Source organism: Cynocephalus volans, chromosome 5 (assembly GCF_027409185.1).
Source record: "Cynocephalus volans isolate mCynVol1 chromosome 5, mCynVol1.pri, whole genome shotgun sequence".
Lineage (NCBI taxonomy): Eukaryota > Metazoa > Chordata > Mammalia > Dermoptera > Cynocephalidae > Cynocephalus > Cynocephalus volans.
In genome coordinates, this window is record NC_084464.1 from 146,107,626 (window position 1) to 146,126,015 (window position 18,390).

Below are 18,390 nucleotides of genomic sequence, written 5' to 3' on the forward strand. Positions count from 1 at the left end.
AGCTATTCTGGCACTGATGCTGGAAATGGACCTGGAGCCTTGATCTGTGTGGGTCACCCTGGCACTGGGACTACTAGGATGTCCTGAACCCTAGATCTACTGGAGTCTGGGACCATGGGACCTGGCTTGGAGCCTTGGTCTGTGGAGGCCAGCCTGAAGGCTAAGTGCAGAGTTGTTGGCCTGGAAGCTAGGTCCACAGGCCTGACCTGGGTGTAGGTTTCAGGTGCTGTTCTGGAACCTGGATCCATAGGGATTGTCCTTGAGCTTGGGTCTACAGGGATTGGCCCAGCACTGAGGTCTACTGGGATTGGCTTGGACCCTGAGTCTGCTGAGCATAAGTAAGCCCTTTCCATGAGGGGCTAGCATAAAAGGTGGGGCCACAGGAACTGAACTGGCACTGGGCAAGCCTGGAGTCTGTGTCCACAGGTGTCCACCTAGTGCCGAAGGCTAGAGTGGGCCTGAAGTCTGGGGTTATGTGGTTTTGCTTATTCATCATAATACAATAGTTTAGAATTTTTTTAAAAAAGACTTAAAAAATGTTAAAGTGTATTCATTTTCCTTAATATATTTCTCATCTGTTAGTCTCCACTTTCTAATACTAAAAAAATTGTTCTTTATATATTCATTATATTTACACATTATCAGATAAATTATTTGCTCATATTTTCTCCCATTCTGTAGGTTGCATTTTCATTCTGTTGGTTATATCCTTTGATGCACATCAGTTTTCTTTATTTTGATGCTCAATTTATCTATTTTTACTTTTGTTGCCTATGCTTTTGGTGTCATTTCCAAGAAATTATTGCCAAATCCAAATGTCATCAAGCTTCCTCCTATGTTTTCTCCTAAGAGTTTATAGTTTGTCTCTTTGTCTTTTGTATCAACTTTACTATCTAAACTTTCTATTAAGTTTATTTCACTCATCCTATTTCTAGTTTCTAAGAGTTCTCTCTTATTCTTTCTTAATTTTGGTAGAAATTTCTTATTTGATAGGTGAATATTCTCTTATCTTTCTAATATAACTAATTTTTTAAAAATGCTCCCTATATTATTGTTTCATTTTTCTCTGAATCTCTCCACCCACACCCATTAGTTTCTTTCTTTCATATAAGGATCTTTTCTCAATTGTCTGGTGGTACTTTGTTCTATGTATATATGTAAGGGACTAACGAGCTGCTGATTAAGCAGCTTTATGGCATAGCTAGAGCTTATCAACTGATGCTTTTAACTTAGGATACTTGGGGATGAGTTGGTTCATTTGGAGGTGGTGCTGTCTCCAAAAGTCAGTGTCACTGGGCTTTTTCCCTGGCTCTGGTCGGTTTCTCCAGTTAGCCGTTCTCTGATCTTCCTCCAGGGATAGGATTACTGAGCTGGGAATTGCAATATTCTGCATGTGGACTTTCACTTAATTTCTCTCCTGTCTGTACAGTAGCCTTTCCTGCTTTCCACAGTACCTGAATTCAGATCTAGAGACTTCTCACTTAATTTATCCATTTGAAGCAATTTTTAGTGTTCTGATTAGGCAGAATAAGGCTAGATGCTAAACCAAAAGGAATTTGGGAGAACATGGGAGTTCCTTATATAGACATTCAACCCATTTCCATGTTTTCAGCCCATACCTCATTCCTTACATGCCTGCTAATTATTTCTGGGATCCTAAGGATGGGTAGGCTTGCTTCACACTAGCACTTGGTATTCAGTTATCTCTACTCTGCTATCTCCTATATCATCCAAAATATTGTTGACATCACCCATAATCAGTCTGTATTGGTTTATACCATTTGATCATTTACACTTATTTTGTGTTCCAGAGAAAACAGATTTGTATACGTAAATTCACCCTTAATTTCCCTGTTAAAATTTTCAGAAATCATTTTTGTAATTGAAACTACGCTTTCTAGGTTCTTTATATTAATTGCCAATCATAATTTATCTGTTATTAATGACAGGTACCTCATGTAGTATTTCTACTTAGGGATAGTATTGTTTTAATTTTGTTATCAGATTATATCATTTAATAAATTTACATATTCCATGTTTTAATGTTACAAACTTAACCCCTCAGCCAATTATTTAATTAAATTCATGTCTATTGAGTTTTAATGTTAGAAATAAATTCCTTATTTTACTGAATGTTTTAACGTTTTTCCAGAAATCCATTTTTTGAATTTAAAAAATGTATCAACTCTTAAAAACTTTGATGCTTTAGATAGTTATAATGTTTTGTTGAATTTAAAGTGTTTCTTTTTTTAATGTGTTCTTTTCAATTTACAGGGTAATACTGCTTCAGTTATACCTGGGAAAGGTAAATTAATAATATTCTCATAATTTTTTTCCCAGTGGACATCATGACACACCTGAGTCTCTGCTTCTTGACAGCTTTTAGCTCTCCCTTCTGGCTCTCCTCAACGTCTCCTCTGATTTATTGAGTCTAATCTGCTCTGAGCTAAGCAAAAGAATAGATAATGTGACTGTTAAATTCAAGCTAAAAATAAAAATAAAAGAGGATCTGATTAGGGACCCATGTGTAAAGTTCATGTGTTTTAATGAATGCACATTGTGATCAAAAAAATGAAACCATTCCAAATTCCTCACTTCCAAAACAAACACTAGGCCAAGACTATAATTCAAAAAAAGGTAGTGTGGCATGACTATATATATAGTTTTGGTCCAAGAAGTCTGCATGAAATTTTATGACATTACTTGATAAATATAAAATAAAGCTACACAATTACCAACTGTGTTGAGTAATTAAATGGCTTACTGGAGCACATTTAGATTTTTCAGGTTTTTATTTCCCCTTCTGTTGTGTGAACCATCTTATATAAATATGTCTGTCTATAGCAGATTCTAAGTACATGAGCTAGTAATTTTTGTTGTGATGTCACACTCTCTAAAGAATGTGTACACACATTTGTCACAGTGATTTCAAAATTTCTGAATACTGTAGTATGCATAGAAGTTATGATTAAATTCTCCTAACTGTATGAAATGTGTTTCTGTATAGATCTCCCTAAATTTGAGGCTTGCATGTAAGTGATTATATCAGTAAATGTTTCCCCCAAAATGGACTTTGATATTTGAACTCCTCTCTATAATTTTCAATATGTTAATAGCTTATTATTTAACAACAGAAGATATGTTTGACATGTTTGTGTTCTACTGTGCACAGATGAACAAATAGACTCTGGATTGAGTGACTTCCATCAAGCTGATGGATTTAGCTTGGAAAGAGATTTGGTCAGCCCAACAGCAACACAGGAAAAATCACAGGAAGAACTTGCAATAATCAATAACGGTGTTTCTAAGGAAATATGGGTAGATTTTGAAGACTTCTGTGTATGCTTTCAGTACGTATCCAAATTTTATCCATCTGACAATGTTGTAGTGTTTAAATTCTGAGCTGCATTATTTTTCAAATTCACTTCAGGATATACTTCTGTGTATTTAATACAATGGTTATATAACCTATTAATTCTTAGCTATCATTCAAAGAGTTAAGCTAATTTTAGCCTGATGTTGGTATAATATCAAATAAAAGTTTTAGAAGAAAAAAATGGATACATTCATTATCCAAATAGCACCAATAGCCAAATCAATCTCATTCCAGTTTCAGGTTTTCCTCAAAGGCTTGTTTGTTAATTAAAATGAAGGCAATTTATTCACTGAGGTCATTTTTGTCCCTTTAGGGCAACTAACTCAATATAGTTGTTATTTATTTTAACTTTCCACCTAAAATTATTTGATCCTAAGAAACTTAACATGGTAGTCTTTGCATATAGTGACAATAACCTGTTACAAATTATTTTTTTTCAGGAATATATATATTTTCCACAAGCCAAGTTCATACTGCCTTAACTTTCAAAAAACAGAATTTAAGGTAAATATATTATGATCTCTTCTCTTTTCTTTTTTATACTTAAATTTTTGGTAGAATCACACTAGTAAAAACATTCCTCCAAATTTCTCACGCATTTCTAAACTTGTCACATAATTATATTTAAAAATTTAATTTTCAGTATTGTACTAATCTCTTGTCCAGACAATAAGCAAAATTCTGTTAGCTTGTGTCCCCAAATGTGATCCATCTGACTATGTTGCAGAGTTTAATCCTGAGCTGTGTTGTTATATAAATTCACATCAAGAAAATTTGATTTATGAATAAATGGAGATGCACAAAATAAACTAATTATATTTGGTTCCAAATAGTATTTTTTGAATAGTGCACAGTTCAAGCATAGAACTTTTTCTTCACTATGTCTGTTTAGTTTTGGGGGGGTATTTTTGGTGTTTCTTGTTTTTTTGTTTCTTTTGCACATGTTCTTCTTTCTTCTCTCTGCTTGGAAATTTTTCTTTTTCTTCCTTATTGCCTTCATCCAGCTAATGTCTAGAAGTCCTGCAGAGCAGCACACAAGTCCTTGGCTCTGCTAGGCTCCTTCTCTGGCCATGGAGTCTGGGTTGAGTGGCTCTCTGTGCTGTGTCTAGTCAAGCAATCACCTCCCACTGTCTCAGATGCCTGATTGCTCCCCTCTGCCCTCTCTGCCTCCTACTTGATGTTAGCATCTTTATAAGAACTGTGCCCTTTTGTTTACTATTGGAAGACCATTCCTGGCATAAGGTAGGAACTCAATAAAAAATGGTTGGACATATTAATTAACAAACTTCACACTAAGTGGAATTTTGGAGGAAACAATGAAGCACATTCTGGCAAACTAAATTGTAGTAAAACTTGCATGTTTTTCTGTCTTAAGACAAAGTCATACAAGCCCCTAAAGATAATCCCACACTTCCATGAGCAGTATGCAGAAGTGGGGGAAGTCAGGAGTCTTTGAAATTATTTTTCCCATACGCTTATAACAGACGAAAATGCAGGCAGAGAAAACCTTTTCAGCATTCCTCAAAATGTGCTCTGTAGCTGGTTGGTCTGCCATAGTGACTGGGGCTGGGGAGGGTGGGATCATTCTCTAGCTGTTCCACTGATGCTCAGTGTGAGCATGGAGCAGGGGCCTTTCAAAGGTGCCATATGCTGGCACCAGGGCAGAGTCCCTCTGTGTGGACTTTGGCACCACCCCGTGCCCCCAGTCTCAGACCTTTAAATATGACAACAAATGAGGTCAGTGCAGAAACTCCTCCTTGGGTTTGCATGCTGGGCTGGCAAATTCGGAGTCCTTCACAGTTTTAGGTAGTGAATATCTGAATGACTATCTACACCACCAACATGTTACAGCTGAAAGGAAACAAATGAAATAAATGGTCAAATGATAACTAATGGAAAATATTGAGGGAAGCAATAATTCAAAACACTGTTGCATTGTATCAAGCCTTTCTAGCAGTCTTGTTATACCTTATTGAATAACAAGGTTTCCTTTGTCCCAGAATTACTAGAGATTTTTCTTTCATATATCAACTGATTATTTAAATATTGTGGTGAAATAATATGAAAAGCTTTTAAAGTATAGCAACAATTCAATTTACTGAACACATTTACCACATATCATCAGTCAAAATTATATTGAAGCACTGAGAATGTGAGAGGTGATTATAACACAATAGTGAAGAATACCTATTATAAAAGTATATAAGTATACAAAAGTATAAAAATATGTAAGATATAAAAATAGATAATACCTACTTTTGAATCTCAGCTTTGCTACTTACAAGCTCTGTGACCATTGACAAATCACTTATCCTCTCTGTTTCAGTTATATAGGATGAATTGAAATCGCATATATGTAATCTGTGTGTGGTTGTCTTTTAAGGGAAGTTCTGGTTTTACTCAGCACTTTATTGTATCTGCAGAACAAAACTCCACAGTCTTGTGCATTGGCAAGCAATGAGTATATTTATGAAGATTTTGTAGAAAGGAGGAGGGGGTTTATGCCACACACCATCCTGTGAAATACCTTAATATATCCCCATTCTCTGCCAAAGTTACTCCATGGCCTCCCTGCCCAGAGGGACCCATTCTCTGAGCACCACTCAGTTAGGGTCCACTCCTCTCTTTTCATTTCTGAAACAAGCATACCTATTTTCTTTTCTCATAAAGAGGAGTGTTGCGCATCTCTTATATGGTGGCCAGTCACACAGCCACTGCACATCCAGCTACCATAGACTATTCCCCAAATTCTCCCGGTCTGATTTTCTTCACATTATTAAACCCATACTTATTATGGTTTCTAAAACATAGTAAGTTTTCTGTAAATGTTAGGTATCGTACTATTATCATTAGAAGTGGAAAATAATAGCACTAATGGGTTGGCATTAAGTACAATAATGGTCTATTTATTGCAGTTCTCAGAAGAACGTGTGTTCTACCATCTATTTGTGGATAGTCTAAAACCTATCGAGCTCTTTGTTTGCTTTTCTGCATTGGTACGCTGGGGTGAGTCTGGAGGTAAGAAGGCTCTGAGAAAATGATAGTCTTAAAGCTCAGATCACATTCATGCTGGGAATCATGCAATGGTCAGATTTTTAGTTCATGGAAGAAGGAAGCTCTTTCCTTACCAGAGTTTCTCAAGAGTCACACAGGACCACCGGTGCTGTTTCCTCTGAAGCTCCTGCTCCCCAGGCATCAAGGGTTGCGCTCCCTCTTGCCACCTGCACCTCTCCTGGTTGCGGTCACTTGTTCCCCTCTTTGGCATCCCTTGTTCTGTTTTCCTTTTCTGTACATGGCATCACTCACTCCTGATTGTCTCAAATCTACTGAAAAACATGAGCTCTTTCTTTTTTGATATGCCAATTCCAATGACCTTTTCCTCTATCCCACCTTGGCTCCCTACTTCCATGGACACGCTGTAGACCTGATCCTTACCAATTAACGCATCATCTCAGACATCTCAATGTCACCGCCCCTGACTCTCCAGTTCATTCTCTCTAGAACTCCCACTCCTACAATTTTTGACTCCACTGGGACCTCCATCCATCTACCCTACCACTCTTTCTCTGTCCATCTTTCTTTTCATGTTTTGTTTTTTAAATCCTTTTCCCATTTCCAGCATAGTTTCTATGGTCCATGACTATAACTATATCCTTGCATATACACTCAATACTTTGCCCTTCTTACCATCTCATAAGATGCCAGGGACAGTTATTTTTCCGGGAAAGTAAAAATTTCCTGGAAAAATTCCAATATTGGTTAAACTCAATTCTGCTCCTAACATGTGATTGCAATGGAGCAGCTGAATGTGACTGGAGAGGGAAAAAAAAAAAAAGTCCTGCATAGCCCCATTAAATGGAGGAGCACAAATCTCATCAAGGCCCGTAAGCACTGCCACCATTTCTCTAGTTCATTCGTTCTCCCAGTGTCATTCTCATGGATGGCTACTTCACCCCTTCAAATTTTCAACACCCACTCATGCACACTCATTTTCAGCTGATGATCTTGCTGCTGATTTTACTGAAGAGACAGAAGAAATTAGAAATGACCCACCTCACCCCTTACATGATGAACTCTCTCAAGCTCTCGTCTGCTTTCCCTCTGGTTCTAACAGATAATCTGTCTCTGCTCCTTGCTCCTCTGCAAGTTAGCTAAGCCTTGCACACACATGCACACTCACAAAGCATTGTTCTTTCATTCTTTGGCCTGTTTTGTTAAAGCATTTATCTTTAGCTCAAATTAACAGTCCCTGGCACTGTAGGTAACCAATAAATATGTGCTGAATGCTTAATATTGAGTGTTTTGCCAACATTGAGGCCAGGGACTTTTATTTTTCACCGAGGTATCCCCAATGTTTTGAATGGTGTCTAGCGTACAGCAGTTGGCCAAAAATTACATGTTGTATAATAAACATTCAAAAGTTTAGTGATGTTAAGTTTAGTATGTCTACCAAGACAGTACCCACACCATGTCCTAGAACATTTAAATTCTATATTTGTGAAGGTGTTTCAGGTCATGTTGTGGTCTTAGGTCCTAAGCTCTAGTGTTTCCTGGAAATAGGGCAAAAAGTATTTTGCCCTTAGTCATTGATAAAGAATATTCCGTTCTATTTATTTAAGAGAAAAACTTGATATTAAAATTAAATTTTTGTTAATCATTTGCTATTTATATGTAAAGTCAAAGACTCTGAGAATCAAAGACAGATATTAGATATTTAGATAAGCAATAGGATATTGTGACTTGCTTTGACACCATCTTAGAGAAATCTCTTACTTTCCCAGATATGATGTGCTTCCTTCTCTTAAAATTGCATCTAGAATGATATAGTAACTAACACCATAGAGATAATAGACATGATCATATATTACGATAACATATACCTGTCTGTCCTCTTTTTCCCAATTTTCCCATTCCTGGTTACTTCACCTGAGGGGACAGGGAGGAGGATCTGGGTTTCATTTGAGTATTATTTTCAATAATTATTTACCTGGTGTAATTTCTAATATTTTATGAACATTTTCAGAATATCTCTAATCCTTATTATTATTATTATTATTATTATTATTATTATTATTACTGGATACAAAGCAATATGAGTGAAGGCCAGCTATACTTTCACAATCAAATTTCAATATTTTTTCACTTATCCTACAGCCTTGACCAAAGATAGCCCTGCTGTAGAGCCTGGACTCCTAATAGCAGAAACGTTTTCTTGGAAATCTCTCAAGTCCCGCAATCTTGTTCTGAAGATACATACATATGCTACCAAGGCTACAATGGTTCGCCTTCCTGTTGGGTATGGAGTGACTTCATTTTTCCATATTAAGAATTTTTTGAAGACTTGTAAACTGTTGATTATTAAGAAGCAAACCATGTGAACTCTAGGATATTGTTTTCTGAATTGAGTTCATAAGGCACAGGTCTACTATTATGATTCTTGAGAAAAATAATGTCATGAACAAACAAATTGAAAAATGCTGTACACTGAATACCCTTTTGGAAGATTCATAATTGTTGAAGATTCTGGGAATATCTTTAGTAAACAATACTGTTTAAACTTGTTTAACCTAGCATTTTCTAAAATTAATTTATTGAAGAATGTTCTTTTTCTCATAAATCTTATTATATCCTCTAGCAAGAACTTTGATTTCATTTAAACACAGATTGAGAAATATAGCATCTTCCCCTACCAACTTATAGTTTTACATGTCGTTAATTTTGTAGGTATTATGTTTAATTAAGATAAAGCTGATTAAACACATCACAGTTTCCATTTTAAGGAAAATATGTGTAATCAATTTTTTTTTATTTTGATGAGTAAAATTCATATTTTAGATAAAATAAATATTTTCACTGGATTTTTTTCCCTAAGATCAATCATGCTAATTCTAGTGCTCAAGGAGAAGCTATGGCTCTTGTGCAAAAGCAAAGCCTGAGCAACAAAATCAAATGTTAAAATAATGTATGGTAAGCATTCAGTATTTCTAGAAAATAATAAATCTTAAAACTTCAACATTTCTCACATCTGCCCTAAACACTTTGGCATGGAAAGATTCTCCCAGACACCAAGTCACTCTGTCCAAGTGGTCATTCATCGAGACAACCAAGGACAGGAGATTAATGAAAAATTCTCTTATGTCCATGCTTTCTCCCCCAGGAGAAACATATCAACATATGTGTTTTGGACATGCTCTAAATACTCAATAACTGCGGGAAAATGCTCTCAATGATACTGTAACCTGGTAGGAGAGACACAGTTAACATATCTGAAATGGTGCATTTGTGAGAAAAAGACTATAAAGTCTTCAAAGCCCTACAGTCACAAGATTACTGCTGTTGTTAGGGAAACAGCCAGACAGTCTTTCCATGCGAGTGCAGTGTGTGGGAGAAAGTGCAAGTTTGTCATTTAGCCTGACTATTTTTACCCTATGTAATTAGTAAAATATAGATTCCATGATCTCTTAGAGTTCTTTTGGAGTAAAAATTCAAAGGTCTTTATTCCATCTGTGTTAAAAAATTCAACTCTTCACTAACCTTTGACATAGTTTGAGTTCCAAACTTTTGTTAAGCAATTAAAAGAGGGAAATACTGCAACCAAAGAAGCACTTGGTCCTCATACGGTACCCATTGTCTTTAGCAGGCACATGCTGCTCTTCACTGTTTATTCCCCAGTGGGACATTCCATACACATCTGCAGCATGGTGACTTTTGTCATTGGGGATGAAGATGTCGTGCTGCCCTACTTTGAGCCGGTAAATATTTTAGCAACCATGTTTTTGTGTATGTTTTATTTCCAAAGATTTTGAACTAAATCTTATTTCTATTTTTTATTCAACTTACCCATTTTTTTTTTAAGCTTTTAAAACTATTAAGTATATTTTGCAGGAAATTGTTAAATGCACCCTGTAAAATGAACAGTCTAAACTCTGTAGGGATGCGAATAAAATTTCTCTTCTCCAACAACCACCTTCACCTCTACTCTGGGGAATCTCTGTTTACATCTGTTAACATCTCAGGTAGATCTCATGGAACTATTTGTCCTTTGAGGTACAGTCCTTTTCAGTACAGTTTAAAGTTTTGATTTCTTTTTCTCCCTTCATCCCTTCCTTGGTCTAATTTGGTGTGTGTGTCTCTGGGATTCAGGGGTAAAGGGTGGCCCGTGGGAGGTTCCATCACTTCCCCTTTATCTCCTCTCTCTTCTTGGTCTCTTTTGGTTTCTCTTGTTCCTCCACTCTGACAGGGTCTAAAAGAAGAGGCCAGCATCTCCTCTGAGGTCTCCTCTTGGTTTTAGATGTGCTTTTGGGGGAAGATTTGCATATGACCTTCCTGCTGCATAATTCCTGACTTCCTCAGCTGTATCCCCTTCTCACCAAAAACAAACAAGTAAACAAACAAACAAACACAAAAAATAACTCCAAGTGGCATGACCTTGTATTGATGGATTCTCTAAGGCAACCAGCAAATCTTGTAGCAACAAGATGGCTCCAGACCTTACGCTATGTCTCATGCCCAGACGTGCCCCACTCATGCATTCCTACCCATCTAGACAGTGGCTGAGCAAGGCTTCCCCTGGCTGTCTCTCTATTTGCTGCTCCATCTCTCACTATTTCTTTTCCCTCCTGCTCAATAGGCACAGAAGAAAGATCAGCAAGCCTACCTCCTAAGCAGACGTGCCTTGTTTCTCTTACTTTGTTTATTCTGCTTCTTTCAAATTCTTGTCTTTTTTTAAAAAATAAGGCTGTTTTAGATGGTATGCATTATCCAGTTTTCTTCCTTTAGGTGATTTAACTCCCCAGGTGTTTACTTATTTTGGTCTATGAGCTCATATTTCCCTGGAGATATCACTCCTCTATCTTGTAAAACTTATTGTGGCTCAAGTTCAAGCCCCATTGGTCTTTGATCTTAATGAAGAAGCAAAAGAGGACAGAGAGTGGCCCAAGAGCAGAGAAACTCAAGCTCTTTAGAGCCATGACTGATCAATCCCAATGCTGCCCCCATGACCAAACAACATTTCTGCTCATGATTCAAATTAGGGAGATGAACCACTGAGATGAGGCTTTCCCTAGGCTTTGGGAGGACTTGGGGGAGGTAATGGAGAAGTAAATACATTAAGGTGGCAAGTCAGTTGCATCTGTTGCCATCAGCTTCTTGCCCCAGCAGGGCATATGTGCCGTCCATTCCTCAAATTGCCTGCAAGGAACCCAGCAGCAGCAGTCGCACCAGGGCGCCCCCTAGGGATGAGGCAAAGACAGACTTTACCAGGTTTTCCTCCAACTTCATGCTGCCTCCAAGCATCTGCTGCTCCTCTGGGCAACTCCACCACTACCCACTACCCGCCAACCGAGATAGTCTTCAGACACTTCAAGGGTTTCTTGGGTTTTTTAAAAATTGCTCACTTCCCGAAATCCCCATTTCCTTCTTGCTTTTATTGTTTCCTCAGCGTTGACAGCAGGAGGGAGTCAGCAGCCTGTGCCAGTGTACCCTCTGGTCTTTTTTATCTCTACGTCCCGCTCCCTCAAATCTTCTCTGCTCCACAGTCCTCAATTCCCACAGAGTTCTTGTCAGACTGATCCTAGACATCTGTCAGAACTAAGTCTGGAGATCAGTCCTCTGGGGAAATTTTCTCCACCCCCCAGTACGAAGTAGGTGTTCCTCCCCCGCGTTCCCACCCGGATGGGAACGGCAGTCCTTGTTTTATATCTCTGAGGCCACAGCACCTAGGAAGATGCTTTGATCAAGTCAGTCCTCCGTAAGTAACTGTTGAGTTAACCATACAGCAGAGGTTTAGTATTTTCACAGAAATTAAATTTTGTAAACTTTATAACACTTCACCCAAAGGAGGACGTCTGCTATGCTCTGTCTTCACAGGAGAGCTACCGATTTACAGAGCAGGCTCTGACAATTCTGAAAGCTGTTGGGAATGTGATTGCTTATTTCAAAGACAAAGGTAAACTTTCTGCAGCTCTGAAGGATCTGCAAACAGCTCACTACCCTGTCCCCTTCCACAATAAAGAATTAACAGCACAGCACTTCAGGGTAAGTTTGCTCTGGATGTGATGTTCAGAGGAGGAAACTTTCTATTTGACATGAAATATCTTATATTAGGGGACCTCCAAAATCAGAGCCTGAGAAAATATTTTGGATGTAGATCATTTATTTGGGAAGTGATTTTTAGGAAGCAGAAATGAGGGTGTGGGTAGAATGAAATGAAAAAGAGAAAGAAATTGGTTAAAGGATGTGATAATTACCAGGGCTCAATTGTCTAGAGGATCCTGATAAACTGTGCAGGAAATCCCTCAGAAGGGGTCCCCTGAAGGATGGGGAGCTTGTGGCACTTATCCACCAACTCTTTCTGCCACTGATAGATTGTTGCCCTCAGGGGCTTTTACTTCTTCACACATGTGACTTGTGCTTCTGCTAGGGCTGAGTAGCATGCTGGTTTTGCAGACAACCTTGAGGCTCTGACTTCCTGGTAGCCCCTTGATGAGGGAAATTTATAGGGTGTATGGACTTTTCCACCACTACTGCACTGAAATCAGGTGGACCTACATTTGGGTTTTTTTTAACCATCACACTATTGACATTCCAGGCCAGATAGTTTTTGTTACAGGGCTGTCCCATGGACTGTAAGATGTTTAATAGCATCTCTCTGGTCTCTACCCTGTAGACACAAGTAGCATACAACTGTGACAACTGAAAATGACTTTATACTTGCCAGATGTCCCCTGGTGGGGAGGAGTAGCATTTGCCAGATTTATCAAATAGAAATACAGGACACCCAGTTAAATTTTAATTTCATGTAAATAAACAGTATGTGCAATATTTCAGACCTAACTTATACTAAAAATTCAGTTTATCTGTTATCCAAAATTAACTGAGCGTTGGGTGTTGTTGGGGAAATATAATTAAAAATAAAATCTCCTTATAAGCTAGAATTTTTTACAAAAGTAGAAGAAAACAATTTTATTGTTGAGTCAGCATTAAGCAGGAATCCGACGTACATTGCAGGCAATCCACTGAGGGATAGCAAAGACAGAAAAAAATCTCACCCTTTTACATAAAATGCCAAGCAGGTACAGTCTGTTACATACACACTCTCAAAATCCATAATAACTAGTCCTCAATTTAAAGGACTCAACAGTACCATTTGCCACATATAGTTCATCCTAAATTCGCTCCTCATTAGGAGTGACCGTCTATGTTTGGTAATTAGCTTTATCCAAAGGAAAAATAAGCTTTTCACACCTGTATGACAAGATTTAGTTTTGCAATTTGGAGCAAGTTGCCCACCCACCGAAGTTAGGTTCCTACCCTCCCGAAGAAATGGGAAACAGAAGCTCTATTTTCTTTGATGATTACATTTCAAGGAGATAGTTCCCAGGACCTTGAGAAAAACATTCCTGGATTGTAAAACTGGCAAGAGGCTTACTTAGCTTTTAAAAAGATTTACATACATTTAAAAGAGAGAGAGAAAGAATTATAATTACAAATTTTCCAAAATAAGTGCTCTAAGAAAAGAGGTGGGGGCAGTCTCTTCCCTTATGTTCCACAGGGAAGATTAAATCTCTTATTTTTAATTTGTGTTTGCCTTTACAGTGTCATGTGTTTTATCTGGCAACCCTATCTGGGAACAAATCATCCCCAGTTGAAAACCACTCACCTAGGTGTTGAGTAATATACAAGAAATATTTGCCATGATTCACCTTTAGAACTAGTCTGATAGTGCCCCCATCCTTAAGTAAACTCTGTCATCCATTCTACAAGGCGGTAACTGGTCACAAGCTCTAAAATTAAACAAATAAATAATAAAGTCAGCATATGATGAGAAAGCTGTACTCTGAGGCCATAACTGGCGTTCAACATCTCTCTCCTCTACAACTTGTTCTAGATTTCCCTCTTTTCCAGCCAATGCTTCCAGTTGCTTGGCTGGTAAGTGATTCAGCTCTTCAACCCTGATGGGTGCAAAATCTTGGTTGTCTTATTCTTATCAGGCCATCTTATTTGTTTAATTTGTCAGTAATTGTTGCTGCAATTATTCACTCACTGTGGAAGCACCAAGAAGTTCCCAGTCAGTTCCAGACAAAATTCTCCCTTTCCCGATGATGTAGGAGGAACCCTAGTATCTCATGACAATCAGTGGGATTTCTTTCCCTACCCTGTTATATTAATTCATTTTTTTCCTGCTTGGTCACCAGGATGAAGAACCCAAAACAATCATGCATATGTCATATGACTCTATTGTACATTAAATCACACTGTAAGAGTATTCCCTGATAGAAGCATTCCCTGCCTCGCACCCTCAGGAATTAAGCCCTCCAATCCAGCAAACCCCTTGTTGTGGGAAAGAGCACAGATTCTGCAAATGGGTCACTGCAAATGATGGGGAGAGAGGCCAATTCTCCTTGCAACTTTTGAATCCCAGGCCTATATGTTTTAGCTCTGCAGACATAGCACCACATAAGGTCTTTGGTTCATACTTCCATACTGCATATTTCCAGACTGCAGGGTGCCATCTCCAGGCTGACTTCTTAGCTGAGTCTTTCGTATGCCATTTCACTCTACCAGTAATTTATCAATTCTATTTATGGTATATGTTATAGTTTAGGTTTATTGTAAGTAAAATAAACCTTAGGACTAGTGGGTCCCAGACTATTCCCAGTGCTTGAATTCTCAAAGGTCACAACCTTTGGTCCAAGGATACGTTAGGCTAGATCTCTGTTTGTAAATCAGATTTTCTATCACATTTTATAATGATGCTGGCAGAGGTACTGAGGACAGGGAAAGCAAACTCCTATCTGAGGTGGATGTCAATTCTAGGAAGGATGAATCATTGACCTACCTGGTTAGAAGTCCACTGAAATCAACTTGCCACCAGGTGTTTGGCTGGACTCCTCAGAGGATGGTATCATATCAAAGCATCAGCGTCAGTTTCTGCTGACAGGTTAGACGACTGATCCTGGTAGTCACCATCCCTGCTACCAAGATTACTCTGTGCAAGGGACTGTTGTGATCAGCCATGATTTAGAATGTAAGGGGTTGCTGTGCATGTAACAAAATGGGGGCTGTTTTGGTAGCAAAACATTGCCATCTTATACCCTGATAATTACAGAGCTATGTGACATAGGATGAAAAAGCTTTGTCTAAATAAATCTGAAAGAGCTTTTTCAAAATGAAGTACTCTGAAGTGATAAGAAAGTGATAAAAACTCTAAGTAACATATTTTCTTATTTTTCATCACATCAAATAATAGTGCATATTACAATGAACGACATCTTGGAATTGATGTAATCTGATTTTTAACTTGCTTAAGCACAAGGATCATATTTTTTATGTTACTCTATATCTACTCAACCTGTTTAATGCTGTATTTTGATTGAATATATATTATCAACATTGTTGTAGTGATTAAATATTATTAAATTAGAAATAATCAAATGATAATTTTGATCTCTTACTGGGTGAGTGATGCTTTGAAATATCTTCTGTTAGACGGTATATATATATATATATATATATATATATATATATATATATATATATCTGAGAAATGTTTTATTTTTGTTTTTATTTTTTGCTTTTTGTGTTTAGAATATATAAAGATTTTAAAGCCTCTCTGGTCAGGTAATGGTATTTTCTTGGTTTAGAGAATATATAAATGTATTTTATCTTTTTCAGGTTTTTCATATTTCTTTATGGCGTTTAATGAAAAAAGTTCAAATAACAAAACCTCCTTCAAACTTCAAATTTGCATTCCGTTCTCTGGTTTTGGACGTGGAGTTACTTGATTCCTCCTTAGAGGAGGTTTCTTTAGGTACTGATTAATTTTAGATATTTGATCAGGGAATTCCTAGCCTTATATAGATAAATCATTTGAGAAAAGTGCACTTTAAAGTTTTTGTGGAGTAGGTAGAGCAGGTCCGCGGGGACAGCGTGGAATCCCAGCTGTGCTCTGGGAGGTTGAAGGGGTCCCAGAGACCTGCCAAGTATCCCCTAATCTCCAAGTCCCTGCCACATGCACATCCAGGGAAAACCAGAGTTTTCATTTTATTTGTTCCTAATTAAAAATTTGAAAGTCACTGATCTACATGGTATGATTTGAGGAACTCTGGAAAAGATCCTGCAACTCAGGAAACCCTGCTGATCTCCCTTTCCCATGCTCTGTTCCCACCATGTGAACATTTCCTTTCATGTTTGAGAGAAATTTCTGGCTATTTTCAGAGAGGAATCAATACGAGTTCACTAAGAGGTCACTACTTTGTGTGTTTGTTTCCCTCTTTTACATTCTAAAATGGACCACCTACAGTGGGCAAGGTTAAATATAATAATAAATCTATCACTGTGTCATTTTAGTGTCAGAGGGTTTTAGTAGCTAAAGGCGTTGAACTTGGTGAAGGGACTAAAATGTAACTTTCAGCACAACATTTGTCTTTTTCTTTTCAGTGGAATGGGTAGACGTTAAATATTCTTCACCAGCAAGTGAGAAAGAGTATTCTCCTGAGGAAGTAACAGCAGCAATTAAAATTCAAGCCATGTGGAAAGGGACTTATGTTAGATTACTTATGAAAGCCAGAATACCAGGTATAACTTTTCAGACATTTATGAAATGAACTTGTGTATGTAAGAATGGATATTTGTTTATGTGTGTTAATTTTAGAATCACCCTAAGTTATGGTGCAGCTAATTAATTTTAATCCTATAAATATTGAAGTTTCTTGAGTCAGGAAGCATGTCAATACACTCATTCTCTTGTTCCCACAATTTAGTACAGTGCCTGGCATATAGAAAGCACACAATAAATACTTGCTGGGCTGACCCCGTGGCTCACTCGGCTGAGTGCGGCGCTGGGAGTGCAGCGGCGCCGGGAGCACCGAGGCTGCAGGTTCGAATCCTATATAGGGATGGCCGGTGCGCTCACTGGCTGAGCGCGGTGCAGGCGACACCAAGCTAAGGGTTACGATTCCCTTACCGGTCACACACACACACACACACAAAAATACTTGCTGAAAGAATGAATGGTTAAATGAGTGAATGAGTTTTCCCAATCTTTTCTGAGTTCTTTTAAAACAGGGAATTGGTCTTTTTCTCTGCATATCCCCAGTGCCTAGCAATATGCTGCATCAGTTAACTTCAGCCAAGTCATAAATATTTTTACATTTCTAGACCATTTGTCAAATAAATGAATGAATGAATTAATAAATAAATAAAACAGAAGTCTCCATATATATGTATGGTAACATATATTTATAAGGCGGAAAATGCATTTTAAGTGTGTTCTTAGATTTCTTTAATCGAATATATTTTGTATATAAAATAAAATATTTTTGTGAAAAAGGTCTATTTTACCAGCTTAAAGTAAAACATAGCAGATACAGAAATTAAATTCAATTATTTTCATTCTGCAATTTTCGTTGACATTTGATAAGAAAAGGCTTACCTTCAATAGAATTCTTTTGAATATATATTGAAACCTTTTTTTTTGTAAAAACATCTCAATTTGAAACATTTAATGATAATAGTGAAAATGTTCATCTAAGCAGTAAAAATTATGGATAGACAAGGTAAAAGAAACTATGTGGCATTGTTCTGTGATAGAAAAATATTACAGTTGCCTGATTTTAATGTTTTCTTCTATTACAAAAAAAGTATGCATTTATAAAACAGAATGTATGATAAAATATGCTTTTTGTTCATATATGTTGTAAAATTATATTCATACAGTGATTTAATTTTCCTTTTAAGAGACTGAAACACTTGAGCAATTTAATATACTTAATAGAATTTGCATTTCTTTCACTCAACACACACCTATTGAATAACTCTTGTATGCAAAAGCACTGTTCTAGATTCTGGCCTTGTAGAAGTCAATAAAACAGACAAGGTTTCTGCTCTGATGAATCTTATGTTCTAGTTGGGGAAAGCATACACTAGACAAATAAATATATTAAGATATCCGTTTCAGAGACTGGTAAGTACTATGAAGAAATCAAGAAATTAGAAAAATAATGTCAGTTTCC

At 37.3% G+C, this 18,390-nt stretch overlaps 1 protein-coding gene across 1 annotated transcript in view; it reads left to right on the forward strand.

Annotated features, from left to right (window-relative positions):
* The window catches only part of ADGB (androglobin), a 168,768-nt gene that overhangs the window by 89,290 nt on the left and 61,088 nt on the right, over positions 1-18,390 (forward strand). The window contains exons 14-22 of the mRNA XM_063098032.1: positions 2,275-2,309; positions 3,171-3,350; positions 3,817-3,880; positions 6,292-6,394; positions 8,531-8,672; positions 10,014-10,128; positions 12,245-12,412; positions 16,052-16,187; positions 16,817-16,954. Of these exons, the coding sequence (XP_062954102.1) occupies positions 2,275-2,309; positions 3,171-3,350; positions 3,817-3,880; positions 6,292-6,394; positions 8,531-8,672; positions 10,014-10,128; positions 12,245-12,412; positions 16,052-16,187; positions 16,817-16,954 (1,081 nt within the window). The remainder of the gene's footprint in view (positions 1-2,274; positions 2,310-3,170; positions 3,351-3,816; positions 3,881-6,291; positions 6,395-8,530; positions 8,673-10,013; positions 10,129-12,244; positions 12,413-16,051; positions 16,188-16,816; positions 16,955-18,390) is intronic.